This window comes from Copadichromis virginalis, linkage group LG12, assembly GCF_057382275.1.
Source record: "Copadichromis virginalis isolate Kocher_CV1m ecotype Utaka linkage group LG12, C_Virginalis_male_GT1.1, whole genome shotgun sequence".
Taxonomy (NCBI): Eukaryota; Metazoa; Chordata; class Actinopteri; order Cichliformes; family Cichlidae; genus Copadichromis; species Copadichromis virginalis.
In genome coordinates, this window is record NC_140629.1 from 18,166,398 (window position 1) to 18,184,412 (window position 18,015).

The following is an 18,015-nucleotide window of genomic DNA, read 5'->3' on the forward strand; positions in this document are numbered from 1 at the left end:
CAGAAACATACAGGTATTTATATATTTAAAAAATACATCATTTATTAGATAATACTAAAATAATATTCAAAACACAAGTTTATCAGTGTGATATCATTTAAGTACAATGGTATTTAAAGGTTTTACAGTCAAAACATTGCAAAGTTAAAAATGTAGTGAGTTGTGAAAAGGTAGGTATCTTACTTTGAATAACAGCTCTTTGTGATTTGCTAATATACAGTACTTACTGGATCATTTACCTGGTTTTTAAAGAGCAGGTAGATTAAATACAGTTAAAACAGCATTGTTTTTTTATTTTTAAAGATGAATGTAGTAACACCCAGAGGGTTTTACGTCCAAGCCTTTGATCCAAGCTTTTGCTTCAGGATAGGTGTGACAAGAAAAAACAAGTTCCTCTTCAGCGTATGTCACTAGTACTTGAGCACCTTGCTGCGGATGTGGCTGATATCCTTCTCAAGCTTCTCCTTGTCAAGGCGAGATTTGATGTCACATATCTGACTCAGTGATTCAATTGCATCATGCACAGACTGGAACCCTATTCAAAGAGAGGCAGGGTGCATAAATCATCACTGAACATAAAGCATCTGAGGTGAAAATAATTCAGGTCATTGTTGCTGGATGAGGGATGTGCTATGATGGTACTGGAAGGACTTTCCTCCTGTGGGCTCATAACATTAAGTCTTTAAAAACCGTCCTAGTTCTAATTTTGAAAGGGTACTGCATTCAACCTGTCATATTTGTGTTTTACTTTTGATTTATTGACATCCTTCATCTTGCTCTGTCTCTTGTCCCTGTGGTCTCCCCCCTATTCTATGCTTAATTGCTCCCAATCATTACTTATATTTTTAATACCTAGTTAATTATGTAATAGTACATAGAGCTGATGCATTTTTATTACAGAATGTATTCTAGGAAGTAACAGACTGTGGGGTTGAAAGGCTCCCTTTGAGATATTAAGTATCTTCTCTTTCCAGCTCCATAACTCAATGTCTTTCTTGCCACGAATATTTACAACGCTCATCAATTATGCATTTATTCTCTCATACCATCTCCTTCTTTCTTTTCATCCCACACTTAAAATAGCACAGTGGATGAATGGCTCTGGAGTGCTGTTAGCAGTGGCTGAGTAGTAGTGATTCATAGATCAGTTTACCCATGGTCTTATTTACCAAGGGAAGTTTGGGCACTTTTCTATATGTCTGCTCTTTAATAAGAGCTGTGGAGTGAGAGAGACTGTCAGGAAGGGAGGCAGATGTGAGATCTAGTGTCAGGCATCCTGGGAAATGAGATGAGGATGGATGTCAACAGCAGCATGATAGGGAGACGAGCTAGAGTATTTGGCAGGCTAGTTGACTGCCTATTCCTGTGGATTGGCTCGCAGCATACTAGCTGTGTTGTAACTACATATGTGCAGGATAAGATCCTTTATACTACTGTTGTACAGCCAATTATTAGACCACATGATGAGCTGGAAAGCATCCGAGCTGAACTCCCGTTTAACATATCAACACCAAGTCAGTGACTACTGTAATTAAAGGAAACAATAAACATCTCATTTGTGGTAAAAATAAATGTTGGCTGCCTGGTGGGGTTAATCGCTTATATTCATTTTATGATTACTTATTATAAGTATTTTTCTTTTTTCCTTTCTTTCTATTTTTCAGACTCTTGTGAATTGCTCTCGCATGTCCATTATTTTCCTTGACGTGTATGGTGAAGAACATGCAGTACATGTGTGTTTGCTCTCTGATGACAGCAAGTTACCAGCAGTGATCACCCACCTTTGTGGTACTGCTGTTTGAGCAGCTGCAGCTCCTGATGAAGGTTGTTCTCCACTAAGGTTATTCTTCTGCTAAGTTTGTCTTCTGAGCATTTCAGCTGATCATGCCGACTGCGGTCAGCCTGGTTCTGCTGGATGTCAAACTTCTCCACACGTGCCTCCAGGGCAAGCAGGCGGTCAGCCAATCTAGACTCCGCCCCTAACTAAGCACAGCATACACATGAAAATTCAGTTTTTAAACTTGGCGGAGCGTAGTTATATCATTTTCATACTATAGTCCACAACATCTAAAATTAATAAATAAATCATAGCAGAGGTGGGAAGTAATTAAGTAACAAAGTACAAATACTTTGTTACTGTACTTAAATAGAGTAAACAGTGTACTGTCACTGCAGTGGATGGAAATCAGCCAGGACAACTCATGAAACACGTCCTGACATCTGGTTGAATTCAGTTGTGTCCATCCACAAAGAGCAGCATTTCAGCGGATCATAGACTACTGGAGCTCTCAATAAGTGAGTTGTGATTGTTTTCCCACACACTGAACCTACCTTTAACCTCTTGCTTACTAATTTTCCTGTTTAGAGGCAAAGTCACCCTCTACAATCTAGGCAACAGAAAATAGAGCTATTTTTTATTTTCCGTTTTTTCTCTGCTGATGTTCTACTTACCTGATTCAAGCTGAGTACCTTTGTTTAGAAAAATTCAACTTACTTCAACTTCACCTTTTACTGGAGTATTTTTCAGCACTGGTGTCTGTACTTCTACTTAAGTACAGAATGTCTGTTTACCAAAAGTGTGCCACACCATTGCACCACCAGTACCACCCTGAACCACTGATACGAGACAGGATGGATCCATGATTTATGGGGAAGAATTTGGTGTATACAACACGAATCATATATCCATCCTGTCTCGTATCAGTGGTTCAGGGTGGTGGTGGTGCAATGTTGTGACACACCTTTGGCCCCTTTGAGAGACTCACCAGACCACACAACATTTTTTCCATCTCCTATTGTCTGCTTTTAGTGAGTTGTGCAAAGTGTAGCCTCAATTTCCTGTTCACTGACAACCACACCACGTTCAAAGTCAGCTGAATCACCTTTCTTCCCCATTCTCATGCAGGTCATCTTGACCATGTCAATATACCTAAATATGTAGAATTGAACATGTGTACTTAATGAAGTTTTCAGTGAGTGTACATGTCAAACATTTTTAAACCATTATGTATATTGTACCATTTTGTCTTGTAATAGTGAAACCAGCTCCTGGTTGTCCTCGGCATGTGACTGGAGAGAGCTCTTGAGCTGTTGTTCTGTCCAGGTCCTCAATTTTGCTGTTTGCTCCTTGCCCTCGTCAAGCTCTCCTGTCATTCTGCAAAGACACAAGGAATACAAAGTGAACTGTAATAGCTTTACTTCTTTACATTTAGGTAAAGATTTTTTCATTTCATAAATGTCTTAGGATCTAAAAGTTTACACAGTCTTGCAACTTTCAAGGACATATCAGTTCTTTTCTGCTAGTTTAGCCCTACAGGAAATAAAGTTTGTGTCTATTTAGAAAACCAATGCTTTATTGGCACTTCCACTTCTACTAAATAGCTTTCAAGTAAAAATGTGTGATTGTGTGATTGAGAATGAAAGTACTAAATTAATAATTTGTAACCCGTAAGTTTACTATAAAAGGAACATGCTTTAGGTTTAGCTGTTAAAAAGTCAGTGTTCATAATTTCACAGTCTGGTAATCAGACGTGAGATTTCATCAGCAACAGTGCTTCTTGTTTTGCTTAATGTCACGTCAAGCTCACCACTGAGAAATACCAAAACAGCAGTGTGAAAAACAGTGGTGGGGAATTTTGTGCTCTGTAGCTCTGAATGCTGTATTTGTATTTGGACCATATGAATATTTCTCTCTTTGTAATATCTGTAATATATTTGATGAACAGTACTGAAATGTTTCTGATGGAAGCTGCAACCAAACTGAATGAAATATTGTGTGGACTGTGTAAAACTATCGGACTCAAAAAGTACCTCGAGACCTTCTTTAGTCTTATTCCTCTTGTCTAAAGTGTCCTTGAGACAATCAGTAGACACTCGCCTGTGTGTCACTGCTGCAAATCATTTTTTCTGTACAGGTGTCACAATACTGCACTCCGTTATCATTCCAGCTGCCTAATGCAGTTCACGCTAACACTAGACAACATGACAGTTGGCTTGGCTCTTGTTAGATAAGTTTTCAGAATGCACTTGTCTGCACATATTTGAAAGTCAGCTTGTAAATGTAAAGGGGCAGTCTGTGATGCCCTTTAATTTGAAGTCCTTGTGGCCTTGTCTGGCATATTTATTTCATTTCAAATGTTTTTTCTGTTATATCTGCAGACATGGTCTCTAGTGCCCAACTGTCCCTGCATCGCCACCTCCAGCGGACACTGGATCTCATCACTTAAAAAACAAAGGTCATCCTGACTGACTACCTTTTTGAGACTAATGAGGCCTTTAATGACTAAACTGCATCTAAGAAAATCTCCCAGCAAGTGTGGCTCAGTATAGTCATACATGAGACAGTCAGAACAAAAAGAACCAATGACACCCAGGATTCAAAATCCAATAAACTCTCTTTGTAGACTGAACATTAATAAAAAAAAAAAAAAATCTTTCTGACATCAGCAGTGCCTACTTTCAAAAAATGACCTGGCCACTTAAAAACAAAAAAACAAATTAGGTTGAGTAGCGTGTAGACAACATCACTCGGTATGTTTCATCTTTTCCAGCTCTATCCATCAATGGTCAAGCACAACCTAGGTGGGTGGATGGATATATAATATATTAAATCTATAATCCAAATAAAATAAAGGAAGCCTCTTTTTTTTTGGGTGCTTGTTTTCAACATTATTATTGTGACGCATTTCAGAAACACAAAAATCGCCTATTTTTATCTGTTCTTTTGGCTCTAATATGATCAGTGGGCTGCTTTCCATTGCAGGTACAACATTATTAAATAGAACATATCTATCATTCACGTCTCTCTGTTTCTAAAATGTTTATATATTGCTTCCAGCTGACATTATTTCTCAGACGGAATAGTAAACGGACAACAAGCTTTCACCATTATTGTGCCTCCTGCATTAATATTTCAGGGTGAATGTGGCTTGGGAATGTGTAGCCCTAGAGCAGCTGTAACTATAGTTGGGAATGGTTGTAGGTAAGAATTTATGTTGGTGTTTTGAGGAACACTATTAAACAGCAAATCAACTAAGAAAGTTGTCAACTTTTCACAGTAGCTGCCAGAAAATGCATGATCAGCAGCTAAATTCATGGAATGACCTGGTGCAGTGTTGGGTGTCTCCAGGAATCCTTAGTACCACAACATTAGGTTTGTTGCATGATTAACAGTCTTACTTGTCTTCTAATAGCTTAACTTGTCTACGCAGATCAGACATCGAGTTTTTTAGGTCCTTAGAAGACTTTGTCAGTGAGGCCTCCAGTCTTCTAAGCTCAACATGAATCTGGTGACAAGAAAACACACAAACATAATCGTCAGCTTTGTTTCTGACCTTTACCCTTTTGTGTTTTCTGCTTTGCTGAGCAGACTGTGCTATGCACCACTCCTGTGGCCACTCATGACTGAGAGTTACACCGGTGACCCACTTTGTATGCGTTTTCAATTATTTTTATGGTAGGCGCTTGACCACTGGCCCACAGCTAATGTGCTGTCATCACAGTGATTTACCACCCCATACTACCAACACAACTGAAGGCTGGCTGAATCAGCGAGAGTGTTGAAGGCACTTTTGGTTGCTTTAGGTCAAGTAAAAAGCATTATAATATGTGACATACTTATCGTAATCCAGGGTTTTCATATTTTCTATAATGCTGACCTTGTCAAAAAAAAAAAGGTAGGGTTTGGGCGGGAGGTGTAGGTGGGGGTGGGGTGAAAGCTTTTTTATGACGACCTTGACATCCCATTTGAATTTATTTCCCATCTCATTTCTTTCTTTCAAACTCTGGTTATGACTGAGCCTCTGAGTTTGTTTGATAAGGTCAAACTCACTCAGCAGCAGTAAGCTCCAAATGTCATCCCATCACAGCTCAGCTAGCCATCCTCTCTCGGATAAACAGCAAAATATACTCACTGGGCCACTTTGTTAGGTACACCTGTTTAACTGCTTGTTAACTTCGTGGATTTAAGTATGTGGATGTGGTCAAGATGACGAGCTGAAACTAAATATTTTGGATGAAAGGTTATTTAAGCGACTTTGAACATGATATGATTGCTAGTGCCAGGTTGGCCTGGTTGTTTAAGAAACTGCTGATCTACTGGGATTTTCCTGCACAACCTTCTCTAGGGTTAGGGTTAAGATGACCTGAAAAGGAGAAAATATCCAATGAGTGGAAGTTCTTAGGGTGACAATGGCTTGTTGATGCTAAGCGTCAGAGGAGAATGGTCTAAAAGCTTCAGGCTGCTGAGAAAGCAACCTGAAGTAAAATAACCACTTTCTATATCCAAGATATCCAGAAGTTCATCTCTGAACATAGGACATGAAAAATTGAAGCAGATGGGCTACAGCAGCAGAAGACCACAAAATGTACCTCTCCAGTTACAATTTGCCTGGACTCACTAAAACTGCACAACTGAAGATGTTGCCTGGTCTGATGAACCTGCAATTGCTGTATTCAAAAGTTAGGGTCATCATTTGGCGCAAACAGGATGAAAGGATGGCTCTGTCCCGCCTTGTATCAGCAGTTCAGACTGCTGGTGATGATGGTGTGATGATGAGTATTTTCTTGTTTGCTTTGGGCCTCTTAGTACCAGATGAGTATTGTTTGGACACCACAGCCTATGCGAATATTGGCCTCCACAGTCAGGAGAGCACCTTTTGTATGTGGCAGAATAAGAGATTCAAAGCATGGATGCGCAGCTGACATATCTGTAGCAATCGTGAAATACTATCATGTCAATATGGACCAAATTCTCCAAGGAGGTTTTCTTGCACCTTGCTTAATCTATGCCACAAAAAATTCAGGCACCTCTGAAGTCAAAAGGAGGCCCAACCCAGTACTAGCAAGGTGTACCTAATAAAGTGTACAGTGCAGATAAATACTATTCATATTACCAGATTATGATCCTTTCAATGCATCAAGCTTTCAAATAAACGCAACCTCTCTCTACAAATGTAAAAAAATAATAATGACAATAACAAAACAGTACATTATCCTTTAGTTTGGGAACAGAGAATTCAAATGAATGAATGAATATTGTGTTGAGCGTGTGTTTAGATAGAGGAGATGCAAGGGGTAATGATCATGAATGCCAGTTCATGCCAGTATGCTATCATACTGGAGAATAATGCTTTTGATGGCATCAATGTCACAGAGATAAAAAAAAAAGAACCTAAATATGGCAAATACGTGTTACAATATTAACTTATGACTTGTGAAAACTCTCATTGGGGCACTGGTGTAGTAGCTGATTTGCACACAGTGCAAAGTTTTGCTCAACTCCTTTTCTGCTAAACCCTTGTCAGCATGCATACGTTTTTTCCCCACCTTGTCCTCCAGCTCTTTGAGCTGTCCATTCACAGCTTCGCTGAGCTCTCGAACCTCCCTCTGCAGTCTGATCACCTGCTGCTCTCTGAAGCTCACGTCAGCGCTCAGCTTGGCAATGCTGGAATCACACCTGCGATAATAGGTGGGGAAGAACAGAGAGCTGGTGAGAGACCACTGAATGAGAAAAATGGGATTGAAGGGAGTTTGGGGAAGGTGTGAAGACAGAGGGATGAGCAAAAGACTAGAAAAAAAAAAGTTGTATAATAGAATCACAAAATTAGAATGAAAAAATGTTACACTGCTGTTATCAATTTGCAAAGCAAGATCATGAAATAAATAAGAAGAAGAGGCTCTGGTAAAACCTTAGCAGTGAGGATGGTTACTCTGAACAGATTTCAGTGGTCACTTGTTTGCATCTACTAATGACTCACTGGTACAAAGACGCTCCCACCCACCCAAAAAATAACTATGAGAATAAATTAACCCTCTCAAGGCAGACGTTGCCGATTTGCAACAGTTAAAAACTAACAACCTGATTACCCCACATACATATTTTATGAGTTTTTTTTTACTCAGAAAACTTAATTTGAACCTGAGAGGGTTAAGTGAGAAATCTGTTTATCACCAAAAGCAATTAGGACGTTGCAAAAACACAACTTACAGCCTCTGACTTGGAAAATGTTGCTTTTAGCAAACTTTGAATTCAGTTGAAGCGATAAGTATCAACTGCAGCAACTCTTTTAATCAGCATGACAGTACAGCTTCCTTCCTTTCATTGCTTGGTTCAAGATGTCAGCCTGTTAAGGCTTTCTCTTACGGCTTTATTGGGCCTGCCTGTGTGAGTGCGTGTCTTTAAAATATTTGTGATAAACGATTGGTCTGAAATTTGAGTTTTTCCCTGGAGACCAGTCCAGTGCTTCTCTTAATGGCTTCACTGACCAGTGCCAACCAACACAAAAACCACTGGCCCTTAGCTTACTTGATTAATTATGAACAACATGAAAGAGGCTATCACACTGACCACTTGTTTTTCTTCTTCTCTCTTTATTGGACCCTGCATCAGCCCCATTTCCACCCCCTGAAATCTCACTGATATGCCTGCTTTGTAAATGACATATCTTTGTCTTCTATCTCTTTACACATGAAATGCACTGATCAGTGGATGCCAGAAGTGTTAGAAATAATTAGGTCTAGGCAACTACACATCAAAAGGCCAATCACAATGTATGTGAGATGGCAGACACTTTTCAGCAATCCAGTGCAGTAAGTGTGATGTGCACAGAATCACAGAATAATGAGCAAGTGCTAATCAGCATCTAAAGTGCATTTAAACCTGGGAACCTCACCCAGGTGGGAACAAAATAATTGCATCTGTGCATGTCTGTGTGTATGCCAGGACTGATTTGAGGTCGTGCAATGGCGAAGAGTTGCTAGACAGAATGAAGGCTAAACAATTTCACTCCATTAGGGAGTGAGAAAAACACGCAGGGTATCAGCGAGGAACGTCAGATCACTCCAGTCAATTGAAATAATGCCTTCTTGTTTCCTTCACTTGCTGTTCAGTTTTTTTCTCAGCATTTGAAAGCAATGTCTGACTCAGGACTCACACAGTGCCTACCTGGCTACTCTTCCTCTCAGGTCTCCGACGCCAGCTGTGTTTTTCTGGTCCATGTTTTGAACAGCGTGTGCCACTCCAGAGGTGACAGAGTCCCGCTGGGCCATCTCTTTCTCTAATTCCTTTACCCAGAACAAAGACAGCATGTTTCACATTTGTTAAAAAAAAGATGTGACTGTTTTCCCAGCAAATTAAGTGAAAAAACAGATGAGGAAGTACATGATTTGTTTGGAAAGTACCAGCAGGAAGCTTCAGATTTGAACTAATTATGCAGCATTCAATGCCATCAAGATAAACATTAAATGCAAACGACACGTGCTTCGCTACAAAAGCTCACTTAAAACTGGCAGAATTTCATCAGTGCACTTGCATGACTGATTGCTGTATAGGCTGCATGTGTAAAATAACCTCAAATCAAATGGATTACCCTCTGGCATTATCATGAAAGCAAACAGTGTGACTGTGTGATGTGGCTTACATTTGATTTTGCAAAGTATTCAGTCCTTTACTTAGTTGATTGCTTCTTGATTTGCAGGATTAATTAGTTTGTTGGCATTCATGTAATATTTCAAACGATGATAGCCTCTAATCATGCTAATGGCCCATTTGGTATACACTAATGAAGCTGAATGTTTCATTCCGGTGCCCTACTTCTGTAAGGCAGCTTTCAGAGAGTGGTTTGATGTTCTGCTCAGTGAAAGATGACTCCAAACACCCTCACACTTGTTCCGCGAGACTAAGATCCGTGTACTCTTTTGCAGTTCTTCTGCTTGACTGTCAGGAGAATAGCTGTTAGAATTTAAACGCATAACTTGAGAGTATTTAGTTAACCACATACTGTGCACATGATCACTTTATGCTTATACAGACAAAATGTGCATGAGCTGATGATGGCGAGAAGTCAAGTAGGCTTTATTTGAGCACTGCACCATTCTATCAGGTGTAATCAAATCAGCTGGGAGTTTGTGGGCATGAGTTGGCGTGGGTGTGCTGCACATCAAACAATACAAGGAGAAGAGAACAGCCAGAAAAGGAGACAATCAGCACATATGCTTGACTTCACCCACCTAAAAGACGTACAGCATATTCCACACAAAACAAGAAAAAGACTTACACAATACTTTAATACCTAAACATGCATGCAACAGCACTTTTCACAACTTACTTCCACCACCTTGCATACCTGTATGCCCATGCTGAGTTGTTTAACAATACGTGTAATGGTGAGTATGTGATTCTCCAACAGCTTACGGGACAGTGCCTCAATTTGGACAGAGCCATGGCTGGACTGCAGACCAGCTGTCACCTCCTCTTTGATTCTGAGAGCTTGTTCTAGCAGCACAGCTAACGGCCTATCCTGACTCCTCAAACGACCTTCCAAGACATCTGGCCTTAATCAGGAAGTAAACAAAAAAATATCAAGCTTATAATGTTTTAGAAGCTCTTTGTTGGGGTTTTTAGTATTTAGAAGATGCAAAAACATGTGTTGCAAATATTGCAAAGTCACGTTGAAGAAGAAAAAAGTCATTTTAAAGTGCAATTCTACAAAGAGTTGATCTACTAAGAGAGAGAATGTAGATGGATTGAAATGTTGTACATTGGTTTTCATGCCCTTGGGTTCTGTCTTCATGTCCCTGTGCATGCTGTGTTGGACCTGTCTGAGGCTGTTGTGGATTAAGGATTAATTTTATCAGTTTGATTCACAGCGGTGTCGAAAGGTTCACAACCTTAATTCAATCCCATCAGCGAGCGGTCGACGCACATCTTATTCACCTCTTAAGCGCAGATCAGATTTTAAACTGAATTAGCAACCCACACAAATTGAAAGTGAAAAGTAAATGACTGCAATATACTGAATGTATGCACTGAATATGGATATGTGAATGAGAAAGGTTACCTTGTGTGACTCTGTGTGTCAGACTGATGATGAGACATCCTTATTGTCTACAAAGAGATATGTATTAAATATATTAGTGTGATAGTTTCCACTCAAATATCCTCCTTATCATTCTTTTTGTTAAAATAAGCATATTATATATTCTATCTCTCACTGGGAGCATCACGAGACATTTTGAACATTTTGGATAAAGACGTTAAACAAATGTTGCTATTTTTTTATTTGTCATATAAGAATACTCACAGGTCTGTGCTGTTCTTCAGCCAGCTTTAGAGATTATGTGTTTGTGTTGTCACTTGGTAACTGTGGTCTCCTTTCATGGGGGTGTGCCTGCCTGCCAGTGTGAACAGTCTTGCAAAAAAAAAAAAAAGCATTGTCTATGTGGCGAGGCAGTTTAACTCTGCAAAATATTTGATGACCAGAAAGCGTGAAACATAGTTGTAATTCGTAGAAATGTTGCTGAGAAACTGGTCAGCCTTCTTAGCAGCAGTTCTCGTGACAACATACCTCAAAACACCAGCTTTTAAAAAAGCGGTTATTGAGATAACCTAATACCTTTTTCAATTTTTTGCTGTTATTTTTCATCCCAACTTTGATAGTTTGTATTGCCTTCAAATATTGCATTTGACACTCCAGTTCCCTGGAGTTTGTCTTACTGTATTATGCTAATACTTTAAAATACAGTTTAATCCAGGCTCTTTGCACTGGACCACGAAAGTGCATCATTAAAGCTCCTCTCTATTAGTCCTACAAGCCAGAAAATGCTTATCGTGGAGAGCTTTAAATAAAGCTTAGGGTGGGCAATGACTGTACAAATACAAATGCTCTGTAATTTAATTAAAATCCAGAGTCACTAAATCCCTTTATTACACTGATAAAAGTAAGACAGACTCCCCCATGGATCGTTTGGATTTGCTTGTTCCTGTGGGAACAAGGGTGGCAGACATGTTTTTTGATTGGAAACACTTCAAATTAAATAAAAAAGCAAGCTGAATCCTGTGTGGCTTCTTCGGTGAAGAACTTAACCTTAATTTATTGAGGCTACCAACAACGAGGAACCGCTTGTACCAGATAGGTCAGGTTCTAGACTGAGCCTGTGAAACACAACATGTGATTATTTGTACAAGGCATACTCAACTCAATTTAAAGGCTTGACCCAACCCTAAGTATTTGGATTCAGGTGAACAGATCGGATCTCTGCTTCGTTTAATCACAGGATACACAGTGTTTCAAGTGTGGTAGTGGCTCTGAATTAGATGTAGTTATACTCATGAAAGAAAATATTTCATGTCTATGTATCTCTCTCCCTCTCTGTTACACACACACAGTTTTCCATGGAAGCCCTATAGAAAAGCCTGGGAGCCGAAAGGGACAGTTTGGCTTACACCACGATTTACTTAACTTAAAGAGACGTTGAGAGCATTTCACCATCCTGTTAGCTGTAAATGAAAATGGTTCATTTTGGGAGATGACAGAAATTTCAAGCAAAGAGAACCTGAATCTCTAATCCATCCCCGAATTCATGGCACAGCACCAAAGACTGATGATAATTTTCTGATTAATCCGTGTTCTTCATTCTTACTGTCTCTGTGTGTTTGTTTCTAAGAGAGAGAGGACACAGTGTTAAACAGGAGGGCAGAGAACAGCCAGCACTGAAACAAGGGCCGGGGGGTGGGAGACGTAATGAGTTATTATACATCAGCGCAGCAACTAAAGAGAGAGCTGAGAGAGGGGAGGCTGCTCAGTGATGCCTGCTCGCTGCTGCACGTGGGTGATAACATTCAGTGAAACATATCCAGACTTGCTTAAACAGCGCGAGACCATCCATGTGACAAAGGGGACATCAAGTCTCTGTCTGCACAGCTTTCACAAGGTCAAAAAAGTGGAGGGTTAAAAAAAATGCACGTATGATAAAGTACTGAAATACAAAGATATAAACTCAGATGGGAATGACATGGGACCCACAATTAAATTATAAACATCTCCACGAGGCACTGTGGGGTACTGTTATGCAATCGCCAGCATACAGATTACCCAGTCAAGTGACACGGTTGGCCAGAGGGCGGCGTGGTGCACCCTTCGTCCTTCATTTGAATACAATAATTAATGGGTAAGTTTGCCTAACCCCTGGTTAAACACCGTGGACGAGAGTCAAAGAAAAGCGGGCGAATAATTTTAAAATCTCTTACGCAATCGCGATGAAGTCACAGCACGTGCTCCAACTTTCATCGCTGAGGTGAGATATCTTAAATCTTACATGAATTCTTGCCTTCCTTCTAACTAGCCCACTGCACAGTGGGACATAAAAATTTACAGAGTAGTCTGCAGAGGCATTCTGCAAGGTTCGCAGGAAGATTGACACCCTCCTTCATCGTCGCACAGCGCGTTTCGTTCTTGGCGCTCTAAAAACTGATCATCAGTGGAAGTGCACCCGAGCCGCAGCTGCCCAACTGTGACATCCGTCCACTATACAGAGTGTGCTCAGGCTGGCTGGCTGCTGCACAGGCACAATGGAGCAAAAATCACCGAAACACGAGAGCACAGCCAAGGGGCAAGAGTCCTTGTCCTACCAGCGGAGAATGTGGAAGAATTTCCAGGAAAAAACCAAGCCGTGGCTGAGCCCGAAACTGGGATCAGAGCGTCGTGGTGCCGGGGGCGCGGAGGGCAGCAAGAAGGAATCGGGGCTTTGGATGTTTAAGAGAAAAAAGAAACAGCTGGACCGGGTATTTTCATCGTCGCAGCCGAACCTATGCTGCTCTACTCCGGCACCTTTTGAGGGAGACAAGGCTCTCGGAAGCGATGCGGTTCCTGGGACCAGCAGCGGCGGACAGCCTCTGCTACAGCTTCTTGGCACGGCTTCTGGGGCCACGGGGAGCAAACCAGAGCTCACGGCGCACGGAAGCCCAAAACTCCCGATGTCCCAGCTGATGGTGTACCAGCAGAAGAGCTCCTCTCTCGGCTCAGCGTGCTTCGAGAAGCTGGTGGTGGACCCGGCCGCTGTGACGGGAGAGGAGGAGCAGCTGCGTAAAAACGCAAGTGATTCTGTGAGTAAAGACTCGTGTAGTCCCAAACGCACACAGGAGCTTTTCTGTTGTCGTACTGTTTTTTCCTCTTTCCCCCCTAAAGCCTGAAAATAGAAGACAGCAGGCAAGACTTTATTGATTTGCTAATTCAATAAACGAGATTTCATGATTGTGCTGATGCGATGTCCCACTGCCCCTATGCACTCATCTGTTTCCAGTCCGCTGATTTCTTTACTGTCTCCACCATCGAGGACTGTATTGGCCAGATATATACATCCAGTTTCGTTGTAGATTTATGTGGTGATCATAAACAACCTCCCACCTTACAAGCTAATTTGTTTGGTATCATTTTATCATCACAGTTTCTCCATATACGTCGAGCAGACCAGCTGATTTCCGTTTCAAGTCTTTCCTGGTAGGGTTTTTAAACAGACAGCATGCTCTGATGCCATTGGCTTTGTTTAGCCTGCGCACAAACGTTTCTTCCAGGGGGACTGTCCCCTAGACTCACGACCATCTGTCTCAGTGTCCTTGCCTTTAGACAGAGGCTGCAACAGGCCCGTGCATGCCCACAGGTTCATCCTGTCTTTTTTGTTTTCATGAAAAGTGGCTGGTTGTCAAACCAGCGGCACTGGTGGAGATTGATGGCAGGTATATTCCCACACCACACATCATGCTGAGTCAGGGTGCCCCAAGAGAAACCATATGGCAGCAAGCATGAAGGCTAATGGTAACGATTGCATTCACAAAAATCATTCAGCCCAAAACATCAAAGAGAAAACTTCAAGTTTTTAAGTTTCAGTTTCAGTCAAATAAAATGGAATGTCATTTTCAATGTCATAATATTAAATCTCATGAGAACAACACTAAAGATACAGCATGCATAAAATCATATAGGCACATTTTCTTTCACTTGCTCCAAAGCTTTTCATCTCATCATTTTTGAAGTGCTCCAGACTTTTCTGAGCATCATCCAGATTGCTGTCTGAAAGTGATTAAGCACATTAGCACACGTTTCCCTACAGAGGTTGGCAAAAGCTCTGTTATCCATTAAATCTGTATAGGAAAAGTGCACCATGCTCAGCTGTAGAGGTAAATGAAAGAATGCAGTGACTTCATTGAAATTGATCTTACAGCTTCGTCAATAAGCCTTTCAGTTACATAATGTAGAGAAATGTCATTTTGCCAAATAAAGTTGCCGCATTCAAGCATTAGTTACTTCCTATCGCTGCCATCTTTATCCAAGTTTTTTTGGTCACTTGTTGGCCCTTTCCTTTGCCCGAGAAGAAAGCAGTGGCATAATCTTCCGAGGTTATAGTGCATAGTGCAGTGTTATTGTTCTATCTTATTAGTTTTACTGTATACCTCTATACCAAATAGAGTACAAAGTGCATGATCTGGATCTAATAGTGGAACTAGGAATGGAAAAAAGTGCAACATGAGATGATGGGTGATGAAAGGAAGTAAAGGTAATGAAGACAGATCTAATGGGGTTACAGGTAATGAGACATGACTAGGGGATGAGTTGAGACCACATGAGATAAGATGATATGAAGTGGGAAAAGAGCAAATTAAGATGAGATGCGAACAAGTGAAGAGACAGGAGATGAGAACAGATGAAGTAGGATTAGGTTTGCTTCTTTAATACCTGAGGGAAAAATAGTTAAAAACAAAAAACACACTGACAAATAATCTAGCTTTGCATCATCATGCATTTGCACGTGCATTTTCGTGCATACACCCTGATTGCACAGGTTTGATGATGCATTTGTGTTTCCTCAGCCAACAGAAAATGTGACACTAAAAAATGTACTTTTACTGTTAGAATAAGTATTCTAGCTAGCATTTCATAAATGAAATAAGAGAATATGTAACATGAAAATTCATTTTGTAATTTGATTTGGAAAGTGAGAGATGTAAGGGATTGCTGCCAAGCTCTAAGTAATTTCATTGTTGACTCAAGTGCATTTAACTTTGCTGTTTTCAATGCAGTGGAGAGGTTTGTGAAAGTTTTTCTATATGTGTTCGCAGTGGCTGCAGCAAACATGACTGATATTTGTGACATTAAGTTTCAGCGCCCTTTACATCATATTCATTTATTTTTTTTAAACATATCTATGAGTTGCGATTTTACTTTTTCCTCTTTCATTCCATCTGCACTCACTGGATTGGACCCTCTTTTGCTTTCACAGTCGACTTAGTTCTTTTTGGCATAGATTCAACATGGTCCTCCAAACATTCCTCAGAGATTCTGGTCCATATTAACATGACATGACAGTTGGTGTGGATTTGTTGGCTGCACATCCATGATGTGAAACTCCTGTTTCGTCACATCACAGAAGTGCTCTATTGGATTGAGATCTGGAGGCCATGGAGACCAGCTGAACACAGTAAACTCATTGTTATCTACAAGAAACCAGCTTGAGATTATTTGAGCTCTGTGATATGGTGTGTTATATGTTGGAAGCAACCACGAAAAGATGGGTACATTGTTGTAATAAAGGAATGGACGTGGTGTGCAATGATACACTGGTAGGCTGTAGCGTTTAAATGATGCTTCACTGGTACTAAAATACATAGAATGTCTCAGACATCCTCCTCAATATTACACCACCACCAGAAGCCTGAACCATTGATAGAATGCTTTTATGAAGATCAGCCACTGTCTTTCTAATCTTCTGTTGTCTAATTTTGGGGATCCTGCAAACCGTAGCCTCAGTTTCCTGTTCTTAGCTGACTGGAGTGACTTGGTGTGGTTTTCTGCTGCTGTAGCCCATCTGCTCTAAGGTTAAGCATGTGATGCATTCAGAGCTAAAAGTCAGCACACCTTGGTTGTAACATGTGGTTATTTGAGTTACTGTTGCCTTTCACTTTGAAACAGCGCGACCATTTTTCTCTGACCTGGTTTTTACCCAGAGACCTTCTGTTGACTTTTCAATCATTTTCTGTAAACTCTATCTTGACTGTGTCTACATTCCTAAATGCACGTAGTTGCTGGTATGTGGCAGGTCATTCATATATTTGCATTAACAAGCAGTGCAGCAGTTGTACCTAATGAACAGATCAGTGAGTGTATATCCTAATAGGGTTTGATAGATTTAGATGTTTCTTGTATGTATGTGTGTTTGAACTGAAGCAAATGGGTCATCATTAACCAAGTCACTAAGTCAACTAACTCATTAACTTAAAGTGTGTTGGTATTTCTGCTGCCTTTTGCCCGTTTGTCACAGCAAAAGGCAGCAGAAAACACTTGTGCTTATATCACATTTTTTTTTAAACTTCCTCCTTCCTTTTATAGATATGTGCTTTAGTAGTCCTTGACTGATGCGGTCATGTTTCTAACCTTCAGTCTTGCAGAGTAACCTTTCACTCATTACCTGACTGAGCGGCAAGACGCCTGATGTCAAGTACAAAATAATAATATCGACTGGTATGACTCAGGATTTGTGTATATTGTACTCTAATCTGATCTGAAAGTAAAACATAAGATGGAGCAATTAAAAACAAATAAAAAAATCCCAAATCATCTGATTTAAAAACTCAAAGAATACATTTTAATATTTTGAGAATATTTTCAGAAAGTGCTTGTAGTCCTCATATGATTCAGTTGTTTGATTTCCATTTAAAAGGAAATCTGTATACAAAGCTTTTTGGAAAATGCAAACTTAAAAGTGTGCACTTGTGTGAAAATAAAACATAAATGACATTGTAGAAATAAAGCATCTTAAATTTTTGCCTGTCTGTCTGTCTGTCTGTCTGTATTATTATGTGAAAACTAGCTCTCAATGGTTAGGGAAGTAGGGATAAAAGTATGTCACAAGTTTGTACTAATACATTTTTAATCCTGACCTCCCTACTCTTCTCTCTTCTCTCTTCCCTCACCCTCGAAACCAGCTGTAGCACATGGCTGCCCAACCTGTAGCCTAACTCTGCTGCATGTGTCTTCCTGTTAAAAGGGAGTTCTTACTTCCCACGGCCGCTAAATGCCTGCTCATAGGTTGCTTTTACAATTATTTTTACACTACATTTAGCTCCATCATTCTGCATCCATCATATGTTTATCTCTCATGACACTTGAAGTGTTGCTGTCTGTGGTATTGTGCTGTAGTTGTAATAAGTCACTCTGTGTATTGTGGCCAAAGTAGTTTGTGACC

At 40.3% G+C, this 18,015-nt stretch overlaps 2 protein-coding genes across 5 annotated transcripts in view; one reads left to right on the forward strand and one right to left on the reverse strand.

The window, feature by feature from the left end:
• Positions 1-409: 409 nt before the first annotated feature.
• On the reverse strand, positions 410-13,090 carry fam81b (family with sequence similarity 81 member B). 3 transcript variants are annotated; one of them, XM_085475141.1, is made up of 9 exons: positions 13,028-13,090; positions 10,839-11,189; positions 10,125-10,332; positions 8,945-9,063; positions 7,327-7,456; positions 5,179-5,285; positions 3,019-3,154; positions 1,782-1,983; positions 410-535 (listed from the first exon to the last, which is right to left on the reverse strand). In XM_085475141.1, the coding sequence occupies exons 2-9, from the start codon at positions 10,874-10,876 to the stop codon at positions 411-413; spliced, it is 1,065 nt and encodes a 354-aa protein (XP_085331267.1). In that variant the 5' UTR covers positions 10,877-11,189; positions 13,028-13,090; the 3' UTR covers position 410. The 3 variants fall into 3 exon arrangements, with proteins under 3 accessions (XP_085331267.1, XP_085331266.1, XP_085331265.1); XM_085475140.1 differs by lacking the exon at positions 13,028-13,090 and having other exon boundaries at positions 10,839-10,885; positions 11,082-12,832; XM_085475139.1 differs by lacking the exon at positions 13,028-13,090 and having other exon boundaries at positions 10,839-12,832.
• A 251-nt stretch (positions 13,091-13,341) lies between these two features.
• The window catches only part of mctp1a (multiple C2 domains, transmembrane 1a), a 136,344-nt gene continuing 131,670 nt past the window's right edge, over positions 13,342-18,015 (forward strand). For both annotated transcript variants that reach the window (XM_085475132.1, XM_085475133.1), the window contains exon 1: positions 13,342-13,882. In XM_085475132.1, coding sequence (XP_085331258.1) covers positions 13,349-13,882 — 534 coding nt within the window. In that variant the 5' untranslated portion in view covers positions 13,342-13,348. The remainder of the gene's footprint in view (positions 13,883-18,015) is intronic.